This window comes from Mirounga angustirostris, unplaced genomic scaffold (genome assembly GCF_029215605.1).
Source record: "Mirounga angustirostris isolate CCGP_5_RB_7025 unplaced genomic scaffold, mMirAng1.0.hap1 SCAF_5, whole genome shotgun sequence".
In the NCBI taxonomy this organism is placed as follows: domain Eukaryota; kingdom Metazoa; phylum Chordata; class Mammalia; order Carnivora; family Phocidae; genus Mirounga; species Mirounga angustirostris.
In genome coordinates this window covers 7,272,415-7,295,384 of record NW_026991713.1, presented here as the reverse complement: position 1 = coordinate 7,295,384, position 22,970 = coordinate 7,272,415, and the positions used below count along the sequence as shown (strand labels likewise).

At 49.2% G+C, this 22,970-nt stretch overlaps 1 protein-coding gene across 1 annotated transcript; it reads right to left on the bottom strand.

Moving 5' to 3' along the window:
* Positions 1 to 5,209: 5,209 nt before the first annotated feature.
* Positions 5,210 to 22,895, bottom strand: DESI1 (desumoylating isopeptidase 1). The gene is made up of 6 exons (XM_045872435.3): positions 22,546 to 22,895; positions 13,861 to 13,882; positions 12,646 to 12,715; positions 10,222 to 10,331; positions 9,429 to 9,551; positions 5,210 to 7,735 (listed from the first exon to the last, which is right to left on the bottom strand). The coding sequence occupies exons 1-6, from the start codon at positions 22,631 to 22,633 to the stop codon at positions 7,642 to 7,644; spliced, it is 507 nt and encodes a 168-aa protein (XP_045728391.1). The 5' UTR covers positions 22,634 to 22,895; the 3' UTR covers positions 5,210 to 7,641.
* Positions 22,896 to 22,970: the final 75 nt, after the last annotated feature.

Here is a 22,970-nt window from a genome sequence, read left to right as displayed (position 1 = left end):
AAACCCAGCTCGTTCTCCTGCTCCTCCTGCTCCATCCAGATCTGGTCCCTGGGACTCTGGGCACTGGCAGGACCTGAAACCCCTCCCAGGGCCCAAGAGTGTAGAGCCGGCGGGTGGGGCTGGAATTGTGTAGATTCGCCTCTCATATCTCACAGCCAATATCTGTTCCATTGCCGAAGAATTCCTACGAATTGATTAAATGCAGATACCCAGGTCCCACCCCTGCTGCAAGGATCCAGAAGCTGTAGGATGGGGTTCACAGGGCAGGACAGGTTTTTGTCTCCTGTGGATTGGGTCCACAACAATAGCACACCTGTGCCTTAGACCTGGGGGGAACTAATTTCCTTACAAATACCTTTCACAGTCTCTTCCTGAATTCTCACCTCAACCGGAGGGAGTAGCCCTTGTGGCCACCAATGTGTCCCTTTAAGAGAGAGGCTCATCCCTGGCAACTGGTCCTCAGATGGGGCCCTGGAGCTGCCCTAGGGAGAGGGAGGAGTAGGACTGGGGAAACTGGGACTAGAAAGACTGGCCAGAGGGCATTTCCAGAGCACGAGTGGAAGCCAGGCCTGAAGACAGGGGGCCTGAGACCCTAGCCTGGAAGGCTCCTGCTCAGAAAGGCTCTGGCCCTATGGGGCCAGGCATTTGCCTGAGGTTTGGAGGTTAGTGTGGCTTCCATATTTGGTTTGGACACTGTGGCTCCTACCCTGGGTGTTTCATTTACTTTTGCCAAGAACCCTTGGAGGTGAGTACCCTTCCATCAATTTCTAGAGGTCGGTACTGACACCAGAGAGGTGAAGTTGGCTTCCCAGGATCACAGTGTGGTCAGGATTCACATTCAGTTTTGTTCTTCCGAAGCTCATGCTTTTCCCTGCCCCCTTGGTGGAAGGCCAACTGTCAGCATGTGCTGAGCGAATATAGGGGCTTTGGACCCTCTTTTTCCCCACCTGGAGTGTGACTTTCTGAGGGTGGCAGTCCCAGCCTGAGGGGCAGTCTTGATGTAGTGTGTGGACAGTCAGACTGACAGCTCCTGGGCTGCCCCTCCTCCCCAGCTGGGTGACCTTGGGCAGGCCCCTCCCAATCTCTGAGCCTGTTCCTCGTCTATAAATGGGGCCACCAGTGCCAGCTTCTCCCGGGCTGTCAGGAAGATGAGGGTGCAGGAAGGGAGACGTGCTAAAAGAGGCTTTGCAAAGAACAGTCAGGGCTGGTCGCTGGTTCTAATTCCCTCTGGGTTCAGGGGCAAGTGGGAGGTTGGGGGAGATTGTGGATGTTGGCTTTTTTTCTCCCTCTTTCAAAATGTCTGCAGGGCTTATGTTGTTTTCACAATAAACAAGTGCATGGATTTAAACAAGTGGAAGGGTGCATGCTCAGAGGTGTTTGTGGAGGGGGTGGAGGGCTGTTGCTGGGTTGTCAAGGCCCCCTTGGGGCCAAAGCCAGTGGGGACAGGGATGACACTGCCCCACCTGGAGGTGGGGGGCAGGGGCGGCAGCCCTCCCTCCCCCTACACCTGGGGTTAGTGATCTCTGTGGATCAGAGCCAAGCCCCAGGACTGAGAACTTGGGCGACTCACTCCTCATCTCTGGAGCCAGAGGTCGGGAGAGGAGTCCCCGTGAGGAGGGGTGGTAGAGACCATCTGATCCATAGACTTCATTCTACAGATGCAGAAGCTGAGGCCCAGAGAGAGGGGGGCCTTGATCAGGGTTATTTGAGTCAGAGCCTCCATCCAGGTAGGTCTGTATCTAAGTCCAGGTTTTTTATGATCCGATCTCCCCTTCAGTGTTGGCCCCACAGGAGGTGCTGGCTCTGTGCCAGGTCCTGTGCTGGACGCTGGGCACACAGGTGATCAGAGCCAGGTCCTACCCCTGGAGGGTGCCTCAGCTAGTAGGAGTGTGCCAGGAAGCACCCACAGGAGGAGGGGTCCACTCTGGGGTGGGGAGAAGCCAGGAAGGTTTTGTAGAGGAAATGCTGGAGCTAGGCCTTTAGCTCTGGGTAAGCAGTTGCTCTGAGGATAGGTGGGGAGAGGAGATCCAGGTCCTGCAACAGTAACTGAAGCTGGAGGTGGAAACGGCTTGCAGTGACAGGGGCCTGCGCTTGCAGCAGGATGTGGGGGTTGGAGAGGTCCAGGGACAAGTTTAAGAAGGGCCTTGATAGGGGCACCTGGGCGGCTCAGTTGGCTAAACATCAACTTTTGATTTTGGCTCAGGTCATGGTCTTAGGGTTGTGAGATCCAGTCCTGCGTGGCTCTCTGAGCTGGGTGTGGAGCCTGCTTGAGATTCTCTCTCCCTCTCCACAGCGCCACCTGGTGCCCATCTCTCTCCCTGCAGCACGACCTTGGCGGTGGGGGTGGGGTGGGGGGGTGGAGTCTGGAGCAGAGATCTCTGCAGGGGACTCTGGGCTCCCAGGCAACCCTTGAGACCAGGACCAGTCCCACAACCCCTGCCCCCTTCCGAAGCAGCCAGGCTCCGTGGTCAAGGGCTCACATTCAGAGATGTGCCAGGCCCCTCCTGGGTTCCTTGCTGCCCTCTCAGGCCAGAGCACCTCTGAGCTTGAGGAGACATGGGTCTCATGGTCCAACCTGCCAGCCTGGGCAGGTATCCTCCTACACCGTCATCCCACACCAGAGCAGGTCCAGCCTCCACACACACAACTGTGATAAGCGGCCCACTCTTACCTAATGGTTCCCTCAAGCTTTGGGGAACTTCGCTGGAATGTTCTCTCCTTAGAGCTTCCTCTATCCAGTACCACCAGGCACCATCACTCCCTCCTCGATGGTTCTCCTTCCACCTTCCTGGGTCTTACAGATCTTTACTACATGCTGAGAGAACAAAGGCAAGTGCCACACAGCATGTCTTCAAATCCCCAGAAACGTCTGCAGAGATGTTCACAAAATCCAGTATCTCTTAGGATGATGGAATTTCAGAATTTCATCTTTGTACTTTCATTGGTTGCTTACATTTTCTAAATATAGATTATCTTCTAACAAAAAAAAATCACTTTGGGCAAAACAAATTAAGAAATTTTTTTTTTTTAAGATTTTATTTATTTATTCGTGAGAGACAGAGAGAGAGAGAGGCAGAGGCAGAGGGAGAAGCAGGCTCCCCGCAGAGCAGGGAGCCCGATGCAGGACTCGATCCCAGGACCCTGGGATCATGACCTGAGCCGAAGGCAGACGCTTAACCGACTGAGCCACCCAGGCGTCCCCAAATTAAGAAATTTAAGCACACCCCAAATCCAAGCTGGAGTAGCTCCGTCAAAGCTCACGGACGCAGGGCGAGGCTGACAGCGGTTCTGCAGTCACCGCAGCTCTGGCCTTTCCTATTTCCCAGGAGCTGACCATCCCTCCCCGCAATCTGAACACCCGGGGAACAGGGAGCTTCTTCACAGCTCCGGGCACTTAGCAGATGCACAACACACCTCACCTCTTACCTGACTTCTGCACTACCCTCCTCCCTGGTTTTCTGCTGCTCTTCTTACGCCACCCCATCCCCCGTCTGTTCTCAACATAGCAGATCGCTTGTGTCATTCTTTGACCTACAAGGCCCCGCACCGTCTGACCCACTGCCTCTCTGGCCTCTACGCCTTTTACCACCCCCTGGGCTCTCGTGCTCCAGCCACTCTGGTCTCTGTTCAGTCCTTCCAGTGTTGTTTTCACTTGCTGCTCCCTCTGCCTGGAATGTCTTCTCTCACTTCCATCCTTCGTCAGATAGGCCTCAGATTAAACATCACCTTGTCACACGACTTGCCCAGCCTCCTCACACATATCCCCCACTCACACGCTCTGCTGCCGCCTGGTTTTATTTCCTCCCCAGCACTATGCCACCTGAGATTACCAAACTTCTCTCCCCTTTTGTCTCCCAACCTCCCCAGAATAGAACCCCTGCCAGGCAGGGGCCTTGAGCCTGCTCAGCACTGCACCCCTAGCGCAGAGCCCAGTACTGCTTTATGTATAATAGGCCCCCAGGGAAACCTTTGTGGGGATAAATGAGCTCACCCGATTGACTTGCCGTGAGTCACAAAGTCTAAAGGTAAAACCATTTGCCATTTCCCCCACCAGTAGGCGGTACACATCTGCAGCATCTTGTAAACCATCCTCAGCAGAGAGGAACGGCCGCCTCTGCGCGGAGCTGGTTCACCGGAGTCCCCACAGTCAGTGGCTGTGGAATGCATTCTGCCCTCAGCCCGACATTCATTGAGTATTTCATCTGTGCCAGGCACTGAGCAGAGCACTTGGCATTTACTCTCTTGAAAAGCACCCTGTGAGGTAGGCACCATTTACCCCATTTTACAGATAAGGAGACTAACAGACTGGCCCCCAAGTGGCAAAGTTAGGACTTAAGGCCAGGCTGTGTGATCTCAGAGCAGGCGCTCTTAAGGAGTCCTGCCTCTGAACATGCCAGCTTTGGGGGAAAAAAACAATGTCAGCCAAAGCCACGTACCCTCTGTGTCCTCTGGAGGGACAGAACAGTCTTCTCTAGCTAGCACGCTGAAGACACACAGCGCCTCAACAGCGAGGTCTCACGGGTCTGGTGGTGAGAACACATGACTTAGATTCAAGGGCTCAGCCATGTGCCCCCTGGATAACTTCGTTTCTCTGCACCTGTCTCCCCATCTGTAACATGAGACCCTATCTACATCTCAAGTCCGTTGTGTGTGAAAGCACCCAGCAGAGGCTCAGCCTGTGGAAGGTGCTCACGCAAAGTGGGCCAACGGAACCTACAGACACCTGCAGCCACACTGCTGTGTCTGGTAGTACCAGGGGATGCTCAGAGAGCTAGCCCACCCATCCCCACACTTGTTCAATGAGGTCACGGTAACAAGGTGGGGAGAGATCCGTGGGGCCATAGACCCAGCCGATAGCCAAACTGAAACCAGAAGTGAACACGTTTTGGTGAGGTCAGATGTCCTCGGACGGCCAGCGTCCTCTGGAGGAAGATCTCAGAAGTTGGGGCCAGTAGATGAGGCTTTGAGTCTTACTCTACCACCAGTTGCAAGGTGACATGGGGCAAGTAATATTCTCTCTGGGCCTTTCCCCCATTTTTGTAAACCAATGGTGAAAATCACACATTATTCCCTGCTATCGTCACTTCTTATCCATAAGGCTTACAACTAAGCAAAGGCAGAATATCCAGACTCAGCAAAGTTAAGCTCAGACGGAGACAGACGTCTGGCTATGCTGGACGCAAACCCAGCCCTTCAAGCACTACACAAATGCAGCAGGCAGAAATGAGTTTATTGCGTTAGAAAAAACACCAAAGAACACCAGCAAACACCTCCGTACTAGACAGTTTGACTTCAAGGGCACAAAGGAATCTCAAAGGTACAGCTTTGTTTTGGAGAGGGGGTGATGGTTTCATCCCTCCTCCTTCCCTGTCCCTTTAAGCCAATGGACCTCCATGGAGGTGTCCACGGTAGGATACGATTACACACATGGCTCATTTCCCACTCTGCTCACCTCGCACACCTGTGTGGAGCTAGCTGGTCACAATGAGCAGGCTCCTGGGGTTCTGCTCTTGACCGAGAAATGTCAGGATGGGGTTGGGGGTCGTAGCCTGAGCCCAAGCTTCCCAAATGAGTGACGGTGGGCCTGGGATGGGGAGAAAGAGTGTGCCTTCCTGGAGAGCTCTGACGAGACAGCTGGGCGATCCCTCCATCTCCCCCCACAATCCCTAGGGCACAGGCATTGGCACAGATGGCTGCTGGCAGGAAGGGGGGCTTTCGATGAACCCAGTGACTCAGGCTCTCAGGGTAGCTACTTTGGCTAACTTCTCCTGGGTCTGGAGAGACTGCTATTAGGAGTGAAGCCAGCTGAGCCTGGATATGGGGGAGAAGGCGGGGAGGAGCCTGTGATGCCCAGTGCCTTCTGGATAGAGCTGAGAGTTCTGGGAGGAGAGGTCTGGAGCAGGAGCCTGGAAGAGAGGGCTAGGCGAGGCAAGCGGAAAAGGAGAGAAACTGGGTGGAAGGCGGGGCGAAGGCCTCCGCCAACGAGCTGCCCTCCTGGGAGAGATCCAGCCTGAAACCTATTCTCCATGAGCCCAATTCCGCCAGTAGGTCCACCACATTAAATAACAGTCTCTGCTGGTTTCTGCTCTCCAAAATGTCCTTTGACATCACAGCTGGTCACCGTGGAGGTGCCCCTGGTCAGGTCACAGGCCAACACTAAGGCAGAAAACCGTCTTTTCATCTAGCTGAGACCGCGATGGTGCCAACTGCTGTGACGAATGGCAGAGACAGGAGGAGATGAGGCCAGAGCTGAGCAGCAGCTTTTTGGAAAGCAAAGGCACCTGCTACGGGCCAGACCCCGGAAAGAGAACGTAATTCAAGTCTGAGAAGTGGCAGGAGCTGTGGCAGGAGGGGCCTACAGATGCCAGGGCTGGGACTCAGGGACCCGGCAGTTCTAAGTCCCTTCACCACACTCACTCCCCAAAAACTAACTTAAGGGAGGCATGTGAAGAAAAGGAATCTGAGAGCCTCTCCAGATAAGAAAGGTCTGGATTGTTCCTCCCTATAAGCTCCAGCAGCAGCTCATTAGGAAAATGCCCAGGCAGGCTCTCAACAATGCATCCTTAAAGTCAGAACGACAACGGAAATAACATGTGCCTTCAAAACACATTGAGGATAATGTAAAAAAATCTCTATTGGAAACAACTCCAAATTTTCTTGCCACCTTGATTCTGCATTATTATTATTTCTACATCAGGGATATTTTCCCAGAGCAGGGAATCCCTTCCCCTTGGTCCCTAGCTGAATATTGCATACTGGTTTGGGGGGTGGGGGGGTACAGTGACTGATAAAAACCTACATTATTACTTGCAGACAAAAGGCCTGGGTCTCTGCCACTCCAGCCCAAACCTTCATCAACTATGACAGGTCAGGAGGAAGGTCAGGCTGCTGAGGAAGAGCAGCCCACAGGCAGCAAGGCAGGTTCTCCAAAATTGATGTCAGAGGACTGGCGATCAGTAGGTGGAAGGAAGAATGGCTTTATCCTGTACTCTCTGGCCTGACACTTGCTGTCACTCTCCCTTGATCCTGAGGCTTCTGGTTGCTCCCGGCCTGGCCCCATGGCCTTGCTTGGGGTAGGGAGGGAAGGTGAGAGGTTGCGGCTACAGAGTTCACTTAGGTTGGATTAGTCCTCCTGAAGCTGGTCCCAGGTGCACCAAGTCCTTTGGTTCATTTAAAAACCAGGGAGTAACTGCTTCTGGAATGTTGCAACTGCTGTTCCACGGATGTCGTAAAAGTCACCTGGGTCCCACAGGTGGTGACAACCTGGGTAGAGCACGGGCGTTCTCTGGAAAGAGGTGCTAGGTCGGGGCTCCCCCAGCGGTGCCTCTTGCCTTCTGCTTAAACAAACCCCCTCCCCTTCTCCAGTGTGGAGGACGCTCAGGAAGCAGCGTCAAAAGTGAACTCACAGACAAGACAGCCTTAATAAATTAGTATAATACTATTATAAGGGAGGGCATTTTGCTCTGTTTCTTAGCAGCATTGTCCTACATGCAGCCTGATGATCTCCTTCCCTGGGAAATTTAAAAAGCCGTCCCCTCGTTGTTAGATCTGATGTAAAATTATAAAATAGAAATCTGGTAGGGTTTGTTTTGTTTAAAAAGGAAAAGCCCCTGCGAGGCAGGGCGGTCCCATGCAGTCCTGTTAGCTCTGGCCGTTGGGTCGGCCCAAGGGGCTCCCTCCAGGAGGCTGGATCTGGACGGGGTCCAGGAAGGGCCGCAGGGCCTGTCCGAAGGGCCTGTGGAGAAAAGAGACCCAGGGCTGGGGTGGGCTGGGTGCAGACCATCACAACTGCGCCCACTGGGCTCGTGGTGCCACCCAACACAGCCTCATTCAGTTTTCTCACATACCCCGCACATGACATTCCTCGAAGGGCTCTCGAGATAGCCTGCTCTGCCCTTCTACCCCTGGGGTCCCCTCCTCAGTAGGTGCTGCCATCTGCTAGATCCTGGTTAGCCGTGGCTTGAACAGGTTAGCGACACACAGGGAACTAGAGCTTTCTGACCTTTCTGTGCCTGAATCTTTAACTCTCACGGTACAAGAAGATAAAATAAGGTTTGAATGAGGAAGCTGAGGCAAAAGAATAAGGGTATGGAAACGAGATCTTCTAGGGAGTACAGGGAATATTCAGGAAAAATGACAAATGCAGGTTGCCAGAAGGCGTTAATGCCACTTTCTAAAGGGCTCCCCGTTCACACTCAGGATAGCTTGGCTGGAAAAAAACACGGCAAAAACTGGAGTCTTAGAGATTTTCCCAAATTCCTAGAACCTTAAATCAGGGGGCCCACAACACATCTCAGTTACTGGCCTTCTTTTTCTTTGGGGGATATTGCCATTTTTGAAAATCACATCCAGGTTTGAAGGGAATGAAGCATTCTCGATCATAAACAGATTAAACCCTAATCCAGGCAAGTCCTAGAACTCCATCCATCAAATAACAACAGCAAGAATGTTCCAGCTACTTCTACTTGCTTAGGGCCCCATAACCTAGATCCTTTAGTGAGGCTGTGTGGTTCAACACACCCACTGAGGAATAGGCAGGGAGGGCCAGGGCCGGGAGATGGGGCTCTCCTCACCAGCTGGACACAGCTGTCCCATTTCCTCTGCAAGTTTTTTCTGAGGGTTTCCTACCCAGATGTGAAAAACAGCTCATCTTACCGAGCCTGCTAAACCTGTCAGGATCTCTGGCGGACAGGGCCCCAGTTCAGGAGAAACTGAGTCAGAGTCAGCAGATGGACATGGTCCTGGAGTGCGTAGAGGCTGCCTGAACATAATCAACAGCCAAGGAGGGGAAAGGTAAAATGGGTTTGGGTGTGTGTGTCCTTTTAGGGGACATTGCCTGGATGATGGCCCACAAAGCTGGGACTACACCAGGGTGGGCGGGGCTACAGTGTGTACCTAAAGAAAACATTTACAGAGGGCTGACTTTGCCCTACAAGATATGAGGGCCAGTAGGACGTTGTCTTTGAGAGCATCAGAGAGCTCATGGTGCAGGGGAAGCAAGACCAACAAATGACATTTACAGAATAAGCCACACTATTAATTCTCTGATCTATCCTCTGCTTGTCCATCTAAAAGTGCATTTTATGCAAGCACTTCTGGGAGCGGCCTTCTTCATGAGCAACGTCAAAGACAGATGCCAGGATTCTGTACAAATGCTGGAGCCAGATTCAAGTGGGTTTCTAAGTTCTGTGGTTGCACTCAGGCCAGGGTGGAGCGGGTCCAACTCCAAGGAGGGTGAAGGTCACACAGGTGGGCACCCGTGACTGGAGGGAATGGTGGCCCTCCCCACTGGCAGGTGCCATCACGACAGGGGCCACCTAGGATGGGAGGATTCTGCTGAGAGCAGGGAGGGTGGACGTGGGCCAGATGAGCCTCACTGACTGTGAATGGGGGTTTCAGGGGCAGGGCCAGAGATCGAGGCCACTTACGTGGATAGAATTTCAGAGGGAAGGTCAGTGATGTAAGAAGGGATCTTCCTTCCGGTCAGGAACTGTGCCACTTCGTTGGTAAAGGTGTTACAGTTGTTTTCAAAGACGTTGTAGGCCTCTCTCCTGTGCATTGTGGGAAAGGTTTGGAAAAGAGATCAGAGGGGCAGCAAGCACATTTGAGGGGATAACTCAAACCAAGTAATGGCATGGTGAGCACAGCTGAGTACGAGGACTAGGATTCTCCTTCTCTCTTATGCTCCAAAGGACTGCTGGATTTGCCACCGTGGACCATAAAACACCGATTTTTAAGGGAAGGATGAAAGAAAAATCTATGGCTCCTCTACGGTTTCAGGAGAATCTTTATACTCACAAAAGCAGAACTCGAGGGTTAGACTGCACACTTACTGCAAATGACTAAAGCTTCTTGAAGAGAAAACCTGCTCAAGGTCCCATGTCATCCCGACCCCTCCACAAGCCCCGTTTTTGATTTTTCGGGACGAGATACTTGCCCAGTGTGGGTTGAGAGCAGCAGCTGCTGATTTCAATCAGGAGGAATAAATAGCCCTTCCTTCCCTCAGCGTTTCAGCAGAAGGTTCGCTGGGACAGAGTATCTGCCTTGGAGCAATGCTGAGCTCTCTGCGGCATAACTGCTTTCTCTTCAAATTTATTCAGCAAATACTGGGCCAGACCTTGTGCTGAGTGCTCTAGGGGATGTGAGCTGGTGGCTGCCTCCGGGGCCGATCGTCTAGTGGGGGAACAGACACGACTAACCACCACCCACGTCTCCACTCACCGGAACAGAGACTCCCCCAGGGAGGACAGGTACTCCTGAAAGAGTTCTTCTGTGACTTCTGTGCTCCCCACATCAACCACAGAGTCTGGGGGCCCAAGCAATGTCCCTCCCTAAAAGAGCCAACCCAGAGAAAGTCATTAAGTCACCATCTCCACTGAATTTTTTTCATGTGGCCTCCCATGGAAGACCACCAAAGCTCTGTTCCAACAACATTTACCTTTCAGAGCACCCAGGGCAGATGAAGAGTGTTATTTCCTATTTGGATCAAGGCTGCAATGGCTTAGAGCTTCCTGTCAACTCTCCATTGCCACATGCTGGCAACGTGGCTAGGAAGCTGGGCTGCTGGTTTCTGGCAGGGCCCTGGGAAGCCGAGTCTCTGGCCGGTCAGATCCCTGATGCTGTCTACTCATCCGGTTGATTAAAAAAAAAAAAAAAAAAGAAACCCAGAACCTGAAGTCTCCCTTTGTCCCCAACATGCCTGATCCCAAGGGCACAATAGGATAACCAGAAATGGCTAGCACTTGACAGGCCATCTTTCTATGCCTACATTTAAGTGTATGCAGCCAGTTTTTTCTTGTGACACACTTGATATCCCTTATAAGACTGGCAAAATGTGAAGGACCTCTGAGAAGTCTGGCGGGCTGGCAAATACTTCCACAACTCAGTTCTATTTTGATCTATGAGGCTAATCTAACAACGATGATAGGGTTCCCCAGGCAAGGGAGTTAATGGCCCATGGAAGGCCTACGGAAAACCCTCTGCCGTGGGTTAACAGACTGCCATAGCAGACCAAAGGAGAGACTGAGCCGAGGGAGAACCAGCCAAGGGTGAAGCAGCAGATCACTGGGGAAGACAGAGCTGGGAATGGACTGGGGGCGTAAGGGAGCGCACTCCTGAGCAGAGCTTCCAGAAAAGACCATTCATTCATGCAATAGCTATTGAGCACCTACTGTGTGCCTGACTTTGTTTGAGGCACTGGGGAAAGCATGGTGAGCAGGATAATTATGGTAGTCCAAGAAGAATGGTCTCAGAATTGCAAGAGACTGAAAGGTCACTAGTTGAGCCCCTATTATTCACTCATATAACAAACATGCATTGAGAACTTACTAGGTGCCGGGCCTTATGCTAGGCCCTGGGGGTACAATGTGGAAAAAACAGATGAGATTCTTGCCCTCATGGAGCTTATAGTCTAGCGGGGAAGGCAGACAAGAAAATCCCATAAACCAATGCAAAATTATGAGCTGCGATAAGGGTCTTGCTGGAAAAGTACAGAATGCCGTCAGTACGTATGACAAGGGACCTTTCCAGGCTGAGGGGTTTGGGAAGACTTGCCTGAGAAACTGACACTGAGCTCAAATCTGAAGGATGGAGAGGCAGAACCAGGTGAAGGATCAGGGAGGTGGGCTGAAGTGAGAGGGAAGGTTCCAATGTCCTCGGAATGTTCTAGGAATGAGAAGCGGGTGGGGGTGGAGAAAGGCACTACCTGAAAAGAGGTCATTCAGAGAGGGAGACTGAGACTAGATCAGATAGGGCCTGGAGGTCAGGCTGAGCTTGCTGGGTTTTATTCCAAGGGCAGTGGGGAGAGTTCTGACTGAAGCAGGGGAATGCCATGATCAGATTTTCATTTTGAAAAGATCACTTCACTTCCTGTGTGGAGTCCTGACTGAGGAGCAGACGTATTGCTGCAGTCCAGGCTAGTTGTGAGGGTGGCATGGAGGAAGGTGAGAGCTCTGGAAATATGGGAAGAGATGAAGAGAGAGAGACTGACTTAAGATACATTTACAAGGTAGAACTGACTGGGCTTCATGAAGGATTTGTTAGAGGAGGTGGGGAACAGTGAGCAGAAGAAATCAAGAATGACTTTCCGTTTATGAGTACCAAAATGAATGGTTGCTTGGTCTTTGCTTGAACACCTCCTATGAAATTCTTAGATAGCTCAGAGAGAAATTTCTTGGAAAGGTGCATGGCCTTTAGAGACAGAGAGTCCTGACTTTTAGCACCAGTGCCACTTACTGGCCCTATAACTTGGGGCAACTCACTTTACCTCTCAGAGCCCTAATCCTTCAGCTGAACATTGGCTGAGTTCATGCTATGAGGTAGGCACTGAGCTGGTGACGGGAACAGGGAGGGAGACACAGTCTCAGCTCACAAGGAGCTTACACACAGCTCCCTGCAGAGACTCAGGAACAGCTCATCTACCATATCATGCTCGGTGTGACCCAGAGGGACCCACACATGCCGAGGGAGTAGAGAGGCCAGGGAAGGGTGCTCTTGAGCTGAGTCTTAAAGTAGTTATGAGGAACTACGCCACAGGCTGACATCCACTGGGCTAGAAGCCAGGTATACAGAGTGGTAGCAAAGTTCCTGGTCTACGGGAACCCCATGAACCTGAGACTGGGGAAGGGTGTGGGGGAAGCCACTCACTGGGGGACAGCTGGAGATACCGCCACTGCCGAAGTAGAACTCATCCTTGTGCACAACTATGGAGGTGTGCCTGCAATGCAGAGAAGAAATAGGATAAGCCAGAAAACTTAAAACTGGTCTGAGAAAAAGCAAATACCACACTGCGAGGAGAGTGATTTCTGCCCAAGGATAGGACTTACAAGGTCAACAGCCTTATGAAACTAACCAAAGGCACAAATATCATAGACCAGAGTTTCTCAACTTTGGCACTAGTAACCTTTGGGGCTGGAGAACTCTTTGCCGGGGGGCTGTCCTGTGCATTCTAGGAGGTTTAGCAGCATCCTGGCTTCTATCCACTAGATGCCGGTGGCACCCTCCCCCCCTCCATTGTGACAATCAAATCCGTCTCCAGACACTATGGAATGTCCTTGGGGGCAGAACTGTCCTCCTTGAGAACTACCGCTATAGATCATGTTAGCAGAGGGGAGGCCCTAGATTCACCCTGATACTGACAAACCGTTAGTGAAATAAAGGTCTGCAGACCAAGGTGCGTTCCCAGGCTTTTAAAACTAACAGGAGCAGTTAACCTGGACCACGCTGAGGGCAAGACTAGATGTGGACCTATTTCAGGGGAAGGTGCTCATATTACTTGGTTTGAATCAAACAAAGCAAAGGATCATTCTGGTCATCCCAAATGTCAGCAGGCTCTAGTAGTCCAGATGGAATACTGACCTATGGTTTCCTCATTAATGGAACTGAGAGCTCAGCTACCATCTTGTCTGACAGGGATGGATCCAGTACAGAGAGACCAAGGTAGACAGACATGTGGGGTCCTTGAGACTTCTGTAGTTAGAAAGCTTGGTCAGGGGTGGGCATGACATCATTCTGCCTGTCTTTAAGGCCGGGTGTCTCAACCTCAGCACCACTGCCATTTTTTGGCTGGATAATTCTTTGTTGTGAAGGACTGTCCTGTGCGTGGTAGGATGTGTATAGCAGCATCTCTGGCCTCCACCCACCCATCAGAAATGTCTCTAGACACTGCCAAATGTCCCTGGGGTGGGTGGTCGGAGCACAAAATTACCCCTGGTTGAGAACCACCACTGCTTTAGGAACTGGAAATTTGATGATACAGAGTACTGGGTTTAGAGCTGGAAGCCACACACCGGGACCTGAAATGCACAGGTACTGCTTTGTTTCATAAACTAGCCAATCAGTGTAGAGTCCCACCTAACTTACCAGATGCCTTCCAGTTGTTTCCCTGTGGAGAAAAGAAGAGATTTAGCCACTTGGGATCAGACTAAATGGCCTCCCAGCCTGAGCAAATTCGGAACATCACTCAAACCCAGAGTAACCCGGGGTTGCCTGTGTGGCACAATCGGTCAGGTGTCCGACTCTTGGTTTCAGCTCAGGTCATGATCTCAGGGTTGTGGGACTGAGCTCCGTGCTGAGCGCAGCGTCTGCTTAAGACTTTCTCTCCCTTGAGGCAAAAAAAAAAAAAAAAAAAAAAAAGACTCTCTCTCCCTCTCCCTCTGCCCACCGCACCCCCCCCCGAAATAATCTTAAAAAAAAAGAAAAGAAAAGAAAAACCCGGAGTAACCCATTATAAACCTCTTGGGGGACTCTCTAGGAACACAGTTCTCCTCCAATAAGGTCCTTAGGTCCTAATACAGGTATGTTGTGTTAAGTAGGTTAAAAAGTGATTAGCATCCTTCATCAGAATGCAAGACAAAAAACACTGGTATAGATGTACCCCAATTTTGTGTCTGCTTTTCTTTCCCCTTCAGGGTCAATTCAACTTTGCCTTTTTCTTTGTCTCATATATAGAGACAACAGAACAATGGTATAAAAAAAGCTATTATCCGGGGCGCCTGGGTGGCTCAGTCGTTAAGCGGCTGCCTTCGGCTCAGGTCATGATCTCAGGATCCTGGGATGGAGCCCTGCATCGGGCTCCCTGCTCGGTGGGAGGCCTGCTTCTCCCTCTCCCTCTGTCTGCTGCTCTGCCTACTTGTGCTCTCTCTCTGTGTGTTAAACAAATAAATAAAAAAAAAAATCTTAAAAAAAAAAAAAGAAAAAGCTATTATCCACTTCTTCATTTAGCATATGTGAGGTGAAATCCTTCAGGAAATGACTGGGCAAAACTTGACAAATTCCATCCATCTGAATAGTCAATGCAAATGTATTCTGTATCTCCATATGGCAGAAATGATGTTAGGTATGGAAATGAAAATATGAACAGATCACTGTCCTGCCTTTAAGGAGCCCAAAGTCAAATGGAAAGAGAGACACACACAACTAAGTAAAAAATACAATGTTGATAGGCTCTAATTATAGAGTGGTATAATTACAGAGTGGTAAAAATGAGATGCTATATATAGGGGAACCTGGGTGGCTCAGTCGTTAAGCGTCTGCCTTCGGCTCAGGTCATGATCCCAGGGTCCTGGGATGGAGCCCTGCATCGGGCTCCCTGCTCAGCAGGAAGCCTGCTTCTCCCTCTCCCACTCCCCCAGCTTGTGTTCCCTCTCTCGCTGTGTCTATGTCAAATAAATAAAATCTTAAAAAAAAAAAATAGATGCTATATATAATAAAGATAAGGAACTACCTTTATAAGCTGCAATTCAACTGGGGAATGAGTAGGGGCAGGAATGGACATTTCTGCGGGGGTGAATAATATGTACAAATGCACAGTTGCGATAAAGACAGGTTAGAGAAAAGAGTGCAGTGACGGTGACAGGAGGGAAAGTGGCCAGCAGGGGCGCCAGCAAAATGGGGTAAGCCCAGACAGAAGGCTGCCCTGCACCACGCTGCATTCATGGTTGTTAGGCAGTGGAGTGCCTTGATCAGATCCATGTTTTTAAAAAGACACCTATGGGGGCGCCTGGGTGGCGCAGCCAGTTAAGCATCTGCCTTCAGCTCAGGTCATGATCTCAGGGTCCTGGGATCAAGCCCCTCATTGGGTTCCCTGCTCAGTGGGAAGCCTGCTTCTCCCTCTCCCTGCCGCTCCCCCTGCTTGTACTCTCTATTAAAAAATAAATAAATAAATAAAAAATAAAAGACACCTATGTCTTTTAAGAGAACTGTAGGGGCGCCTGGGTGGCTCATTGGTTAAGTGTCCAACTCTTGATTTCGGCTCAGGAACATGATCTCAGGGTCATGAGATTGAGCCCTGCATTGGCTCCGTGCTCAGCGGAGAGTCTCCTTAAGATTCTCTTTCCCTCTACCCTTCCTCCCCTCTTAAAAAAATAAAATAAAATAAGGCATCACAGTGTGTGGTACCCAGAAGTTTGATAAATAGAGACTACATTAGGTATAATGGCCTTGGGGAAAAGGGTAAAGACCTCCAAAAGATAAATTTAACCTCAGGATTGGTGGTAAGATCTACGAAGAGATTTCAGTATGTAAGGAATTAATATGAAATACTATGTCTATTTGACATATAAACATTTCATTTCCTGTTAGTGTTGCCAGGCTAAATGAAATAACAAGGAAAATAAAATGTAGCAGAGTTCTGTCTCTCCTCCAGTTAGGAGACCAGTGTGCTTTTCACTAAAAGACCTGCTACTTTGGCCCACAAGGCCCAAATGGACAGAGTGATTCTGGACTGGGGTTTCTGAGGTAGTCCCCTAAAGACTGTGGGGCAGGCTCTGCCCTTGTCCAAACTGAGCTGAAATCTCACAGAGGTGGATGAGAAACAGACTGGATGCTGAAGGGCAGTGGTAACCCATTTAGGACAAGCATCTTCAAATGTGGATTGAGCAGACTTACATCCTTTCTTAATTTGAACTGCTTCACAGTTATCCTTATTCTCACAACATCCTTATGTGGTAGAGCAGGGCAAATATTTATTAACATCATTTTACAAATAGGTAAATAAAGATGCATGGTTTGCCAGGCATAAAAGCAAGAAGGAAAAACACGGTATGACAACGTACTTGTTGGAGCAGCTCAGGTAGAAATACTGCTCAGCAGCCTGTTCTTGGGAGGAAAAGAACAGGGCCATGGTCTCCTCCATTGGGTGACAGGCATTGGAAAGTGGAACTAAACTGATTTTTAAATTTTTTGGCCACACTGGGGTGGGAGTAGGTGAGTAGGAGGTGGTGATTTGAGATTGAATTAGGTCACAAGACCATTTTGGAACATGAATTAGGCTCAGTGGATATTAGCACACTACAGAAGCAGATTATTTTCCCACCAGGATTTCCTCAGCAGGTCAAAGAGTGGGTGGGTCAGATGCGTGCGTGTCTCCAAGCTTGTTGGCACATCCAGTGCATTGATTTCGAGGCCTATGAAGTATGTGCAAGAAAACAAATGGAAGACATGGACATCAGTCCTGTTTTCATCAAGAGTAACAAAGAATGCAGAGTGAGGTCTGCATTAGTCAGCATTCCACTGATTGTAAAGTTAAGTTAGTATATAAAAGCCAAGGAGAAAATACTCCATCCACCTCCTTATCAGTTAAAATGGATGGAGAGCACATAGACATACATGCTGGTTGTAGGACATGCTCAAGATCAGCACCTGGAATACTGCTGGTGTTCTACAAAGGTCTATTTGGTGATGGGCAGCACGGGCTCTGTGCGAGCAGCATTAGGTCACCGGTACAAATCAAGTGCAGCTCCAGCTCACCTCCCAAATTTCTCTAATGATAGTGTTTTTATTTATTTTATTTTAATTCCAGTATAGTTAACATACAGTGTTATTGATAGTATATTTATTTATTTTTAAGATTTTATTTTTAAGGAATCTCTACACCGAATGTGGGGCTTGAGCTCACAACCCTGAGATCAAGAGTCATATGCTCCACCTACAGAGCCAGCCAAACACCCCTTGACAGTGGTTTTAATTGGCATTGTTTTTTTTTTTAATTAAAAATTTTTTAGGTTTATTTTTAGTAATCTCTGCACCCAATGTGGGGCTCAAACTCACAACCCCGAGATCGAACCACATGCTCCTCTGACTGAGCCAGCCAGGCGTCCCTAACTGGCAATGTTTTAATCTGCTGGTTGGCTCAGCATCTGCCAGGTTACCAGCAATGTGAAGGGGTTAATGTTAACTTACAAAATCAGCTTGCTCTTCTCTGGGGCCACTGGATAAATATTGAATGTAGGTGGGAAAAAGGTAAAAGGAAACATTTGCATAACATAAGTGGGCCTCTGTGCCAATATTGTAAAGAAAAAAAAAAAGCCTATTGGCAGGAGGACTTTCCCTTCCTTTAGGCAGAGAAAAGTTATCACAAAATCAAATGCAGTACATTGTTAAAAACTGAGAGGGTATTTTGATCTTCAAAAAAAGTAGGTTTAAAACTACTTGATATTCTAATGCTAGGATTTGTTGGAGCCAGTACAGGATTCTTTCCTCATATAAAATAACTGAGGTATGAGTTCTTTTCCTCAGTACTGAGAGGGTTCGCCTTTTCTTTCTTTTTTTTTTTAGAGATTTTATTTATTTTTCAACAGAGAGAGAGACAGCGAGAGAGGGAACACAAGCAGGGGGAGTGGGAGAGGGAGAAGGAGGCTTCCCGCTGAGCAGGGAGCCCGATGTGGGGCTCGATCCCAGAACCCTGGGATCATGACCTGAACTGAAGGCAGACGCTTAACGACTGAGCCACCCAGGCGCCCGAGGGTTCCCTTTTCATCACTGCTTGTTTTCATTAGTCAGGCCTTGTAGCAATGCTTTGAGGTAGGTCTGCAACATTCCACCATTCAGCCAGGCTATATTTACTGAACACCAATCACTGTGCTAGACTCTGGATAAATCTAGAGTTCTTGTCCCTAGTGGAGCTTCCAGTCCAGTTCTGGGTGTGTGTGCACACTGATGAGAAAAATAAGCAATTACAGGGGTGCCTGGGTGGATCAGTTGGTTAAGTGTCTTTTTTTTTTTTAAAAGATTTTACTTATTTATTCGACAGAGAGCGAGAGCACACGCACAACCACAAACAGGGTGAGTGGCAGGCAGAGGGAGAGGGACAAGCAGGCTCCCTGCTGAGCAGGGAGCCCAATGGGGCTTGATCCCAGGACCCTGGGATCATGACCTGAGCAGAAGGCAGATGCTTAACCAACTGAGTCACCCAGGTGCCTCAGTGTCTGACTCGATTTCAGCTCACTTCATGATCTCAGGGTCATGAGACTGAACTCCACATTGGGCTTTGCGCGGAGCATGGAGCCTGCCTAAGATTCTCTTTCTCCTTCTCTTCCTCTGCCATCCTGCCCTGCTTGTGGGTGCTCGCTCTCTAATAAAGAAAACAAGCAATTATAAAATAGAATGATGAATGCTATGTACAGGATGTTATGAGCATACACTAGGGACACATGAACAAGATTTGTGGGGTGGGGGTCAGGGAAGGCTGCCTGGAGGAAGAGACATGTTAGTTGAGACCCTGAGGATGAGCAGAAGTTAGCCAGGCCAACCGAAAGTATTCCGGGCAGATGGCATAGCCTTTGAAAAGCCAAGAGGTGAAAAAGCTGAACAGGTTCAGTCCTATTAGTGTATTTAGCCCTTTTCCACCGGGGTTCTGCCAGAGCATTAAGCCCTCATGCCCTAAGGTATCTATTGGCAGAACTGAGAAAATAGTCATTCAGATCATTTCCCCTAGAGCTTAACTCTTGTGGAATCCAGTGGAGAAAGGCTCCTGCTGATTGTGTTGAGCATGTGTAGACAGGTGAGGGTGGAGAGAAAAGCAGAAGGATCACAAAGGGCCTTGTAAGCTGCATTAGTTTTCATTTTGCCATAATGAAATTGCATGATTACTAAATTAATTCATTAGATGGATAAAAAGTAGTTCACACAATGAGCAATAAAAATCTAAATAGATGGCATTAAAATCTAATAGATGGCATTAAAAATCTAATAGATGGGCATTAAAACTTTAAAACCCCTTCAGATTCAAATAAATTCTATGTAATCTTCAAGCTTGAGTTCAAGTCTCAATTGTTCCTATAATCGATACTTATTGTGGGGCACCTGGCTGGCTCAGTCAGTACAGCATGCGACTCTTAATCTCGGGGTTGTGAGTTCAAGCGCCACATTGGGCGTAGAACTTACTTTAAAAAAAAATTATTGAGCACCAGCTCTCACTGGCCACTGGGGACATACAGAGAAATGAGACAGTCTCTGCCTTCCAGCAGTTCAAGGTTCTCACTGAAGTCTTTCTGACACATGCAGCCCACCATGGCTTTTCCCTTCTTTCAAGACCTAAAATAATTGCTTCACCACTTGCTCATTCTGGCATCTAGTTATAATCTCTTTTATGCTGTTCTCTAATGTTGCACGTGCATGTATGTTATTTTTAGTGAAATAAACCCCTGGAGGACAGAGTTCATGGTTTTGTTTTTTTTTTAAGATTTTTTATTTATTCATTTGAGAGAGAGAGAGAGAGGGAGAGAGTGCACATGGACAAGTGAGAGCACGAGCAGGGGGGAAGGTCAGAGGGAGGGAGAAGCAGACTCCCCGTTGAGCAGGGAGCCCTACGACAGGGCTCCATCCCAGGACCCCAGGATTATGACCTGAGCTAAAGGCAGATGCTTAACCGACTGAGTTCATGTTTTTTATTTCATTACTATTTGTATTACGGAATTAAGCAAGGAACTGAGTATAAAGTAAAATCTCAAATATTCATTAGACTGCATTCTTCCCAGAAATAAATATCTATGTTCTATATCCTTATGTCTTTAAACCCAAGAACAATTTTGAGATAGGCTTGTGAAAAAAATAAAAAATAAATGTAACCTTGGGATACGTGCATGCACACAAAACTTTAGATTAGAAAACAATCAACAAAGGGCGCCTGGGTGGCTCCTTCGGCTCAGATTATGATCCCAGGGTCCTGGGATCGAGCCCCGCATCAGGCTCCCTGCTCCGTGGAAAGCCTGCTTCTCCCTCCCCCACTGCCCCCTGCTTGTGTTCCCTCTCTCGCTGTCTCTCTCTGTGTCAAATAAATAAATAAACTCTTTAAAAAAAAGAAAAATGTGGCCATGATTTAAAAAATAAATAAATAAATAGTTAGGCTTCTCTTGTCACTTTTGATCTCAACACCCTGTTTGCTTCTTGCACAGCCTAACACTTATCACAATTAGTATTTGAAATAATTATTTTCTTTGCTTATATTTAATATTTTCCCCAGTTAGCAGCTCCATGATGGCAATGAACATCTTTGTTCAATATACTGTCCTCAGTTAAGCTTAACACATGGACTAACACATAGGAGGCACTCAAAAAACAATCTGTTGAATGAATCATGAAGCAGTGATCCTTAAGGACACTTATAGCTATGATCAAACTAACCAGATGATGGCTCCATTCCAAGAAGTTTAGTTAGAACTTGACTGATGTAATCTGTTAGTGATTAGCACGTTCCCCTGTGACTTTGTAAGTTTTGCTTTCAGCTTTACCTTACTCATTTTAACAACTGGTGATCTAGGCCCAAACTTCTAGCCAACAATGGACTGGCTACATAACAATTACCTGAAGAGCTTATTAAAAATACAGATTTTTGGGTCAAAACTCCAGAAGATTCTTATTTAGTACCTGTGTAATGAGGCTCTAGAATCCATATATTTAAAACTTGGTTTATTTTGAATAGATACTATATGTGTGTAGTACACAATTCAAAAGGTACAGAAAGTTTATAGCGAAGTCTCCCTTCTATTCCTATCCTCTGGCATCAAGTTCCCCTTTCCATAAGTTACCACTGTTTCAATTCCTTATGTATTCTTCCAGATAATTATTTGCCTACACGAGCATGTATAAATCCTTTGCTTTAAACACACCTGAATATTTAAAGAACTGTTCCAACTTTGTTTTCTCTATTTCCATTGAAAAAGACTTGTTCAAAGTGAAGTTATCTGTATTTTTAACAAGCATCCCAGGTGATTCTGATGTGAAGCCAAATATGAGTAACCATTCACTGGCCCAGGGTTAAAGTGCAACTCATTATGATATATCAGAAACTCAAGGACATTGAAAAGATGCCTTCCAAAGTAGCCTTGCTTACTTGACTTCAGCCCTCTTGTCTTACCAAGATGAACTAAAACACTCTCTAATGCATCCATAAAAGCCAGGAAAAACTAGCCATTCAAATGGATGTTGCCAAAGCTGTTCAATTTTTCAATTCCTGGAATCCTTTCCTGCCCAATATCAACTGAAACCACAAACTCGACAATTTCTATGTTACATGAGACATTTTGGTATTTGGGTTATAATGAGGTTTGATGTACAGCGAACTAGGGCTGATTTTCTCTCCTGGTAGGTTAAGTAGTTTAATGGAGCACAACGGAAATACTTCCTTTACTAATCCTTACTGACACAACAGTATCCAACCCTCTCCCAGAATTGCTTTCTAACCATCTGGGCAAAAGCAATTAACTTAGAAACTGTTGACAAGACCGCATTGTCAGGGCAGAACTTGAATTCTCGCGTTCGGGCTCCAGTAGACCTGACTTTACCTCTACCTGGGAGCAATGGCTGGGAACCCGTGCGGCTCTAGCTTCCTATTCCCATCTACCCCAGAGACTGCATTTCCTTTTGGCACGGAGGGAAGGCTAAGGGCCACCTGGGGATCTCTGCAGAGTCCCTTTCACCACGAGGGGCATCGCGCGGCAGGCATCCTCACCTCCCCTACACTGCGCCGAGGAAGAGGTGTAAAGGGCTCCCCAAGTGAGGCAGGGGAGCCGCCGGGCTGCAGCGCCCGCTCACCCTACGGCTCGGAGGGGGCAGGGGGAGGGCGTGACTCCTCCATCCCTTCCTCCTGGATTCAAACGTGAAGTCGGGAAAGTGGGGCTCCAGGCGCCCGAACCTCAGACCTTTCTCTTCTACGCTCGCGCTTTCCTCCATCCTCTGGGCCCCGCGTCTCCCCCTGAGCGGTGGTCCAGGCCTCCCTACCTCTGCCGGCCGGCCCGGCACCCTCTCGCCCGCCCCCAGCCCCCTCACCCAGCATGATGGGGCTGAGCCGCCGGGCCAGGCCCTTGGACAGGTCGTACACGTAGAGCTTCACCGGATAGAGATTCGGCGGCTCCATCGGGACCCGTGGCGGCGGCGGCCACGAAGTCCCTCAGGCACCCGGCAGCGGCTTGGACCTTCCCGTACCCGACGGGGGTGGGGAACGGAGGGAGCGGGGGGACCGAGCCCAGGCCCGGCCTGAGGGGCGGGGGAAAGGCGGCCCTGCGCTGCACGCGGCCCCGCACCCGCCACCGGCAACGACTACTGTGAGGTGACAGAGCCGGGACGGGCAGGGTCCGCGCGGAAGGGGAGGCGGGGGCGAGGACGCACTCTTGCGCATGTGCCTACCGTCCCGGCGGGCGGCGAGGGGCGGGGTTTCGCGGTAGGGGGCGGGGCTTTCGCGGACGGGGTTGGCT

What these genes read in the sequence shown, in the direction of transcription:
- DESI1 (XM_045872435.3), bottom strand. Translation starts at nt 22,633, where the DNA reads ATGGAGCCGCCGAATCTCTATCCGGTGAAGCTCTACGTGTACGACCTG. An exon ending in GCTCAGCCCCATCATGCTGG is followed by an intron (nt 13,883 to 22,545) that starts GTGAGGGGGCTG and finishes TTTTCTCCACAG; the next exon opens with GGAAACAACTGGAAGGCATC. An exon ending in AAACAACTGGAAGGCATCTG is followed by an intron (nt 12,716 to 13,860) that starts GTAAGTTAGGTG and finishes TCTGCATTGCAG; the next exon opens with GCACACCTCCATAGTTGTGC.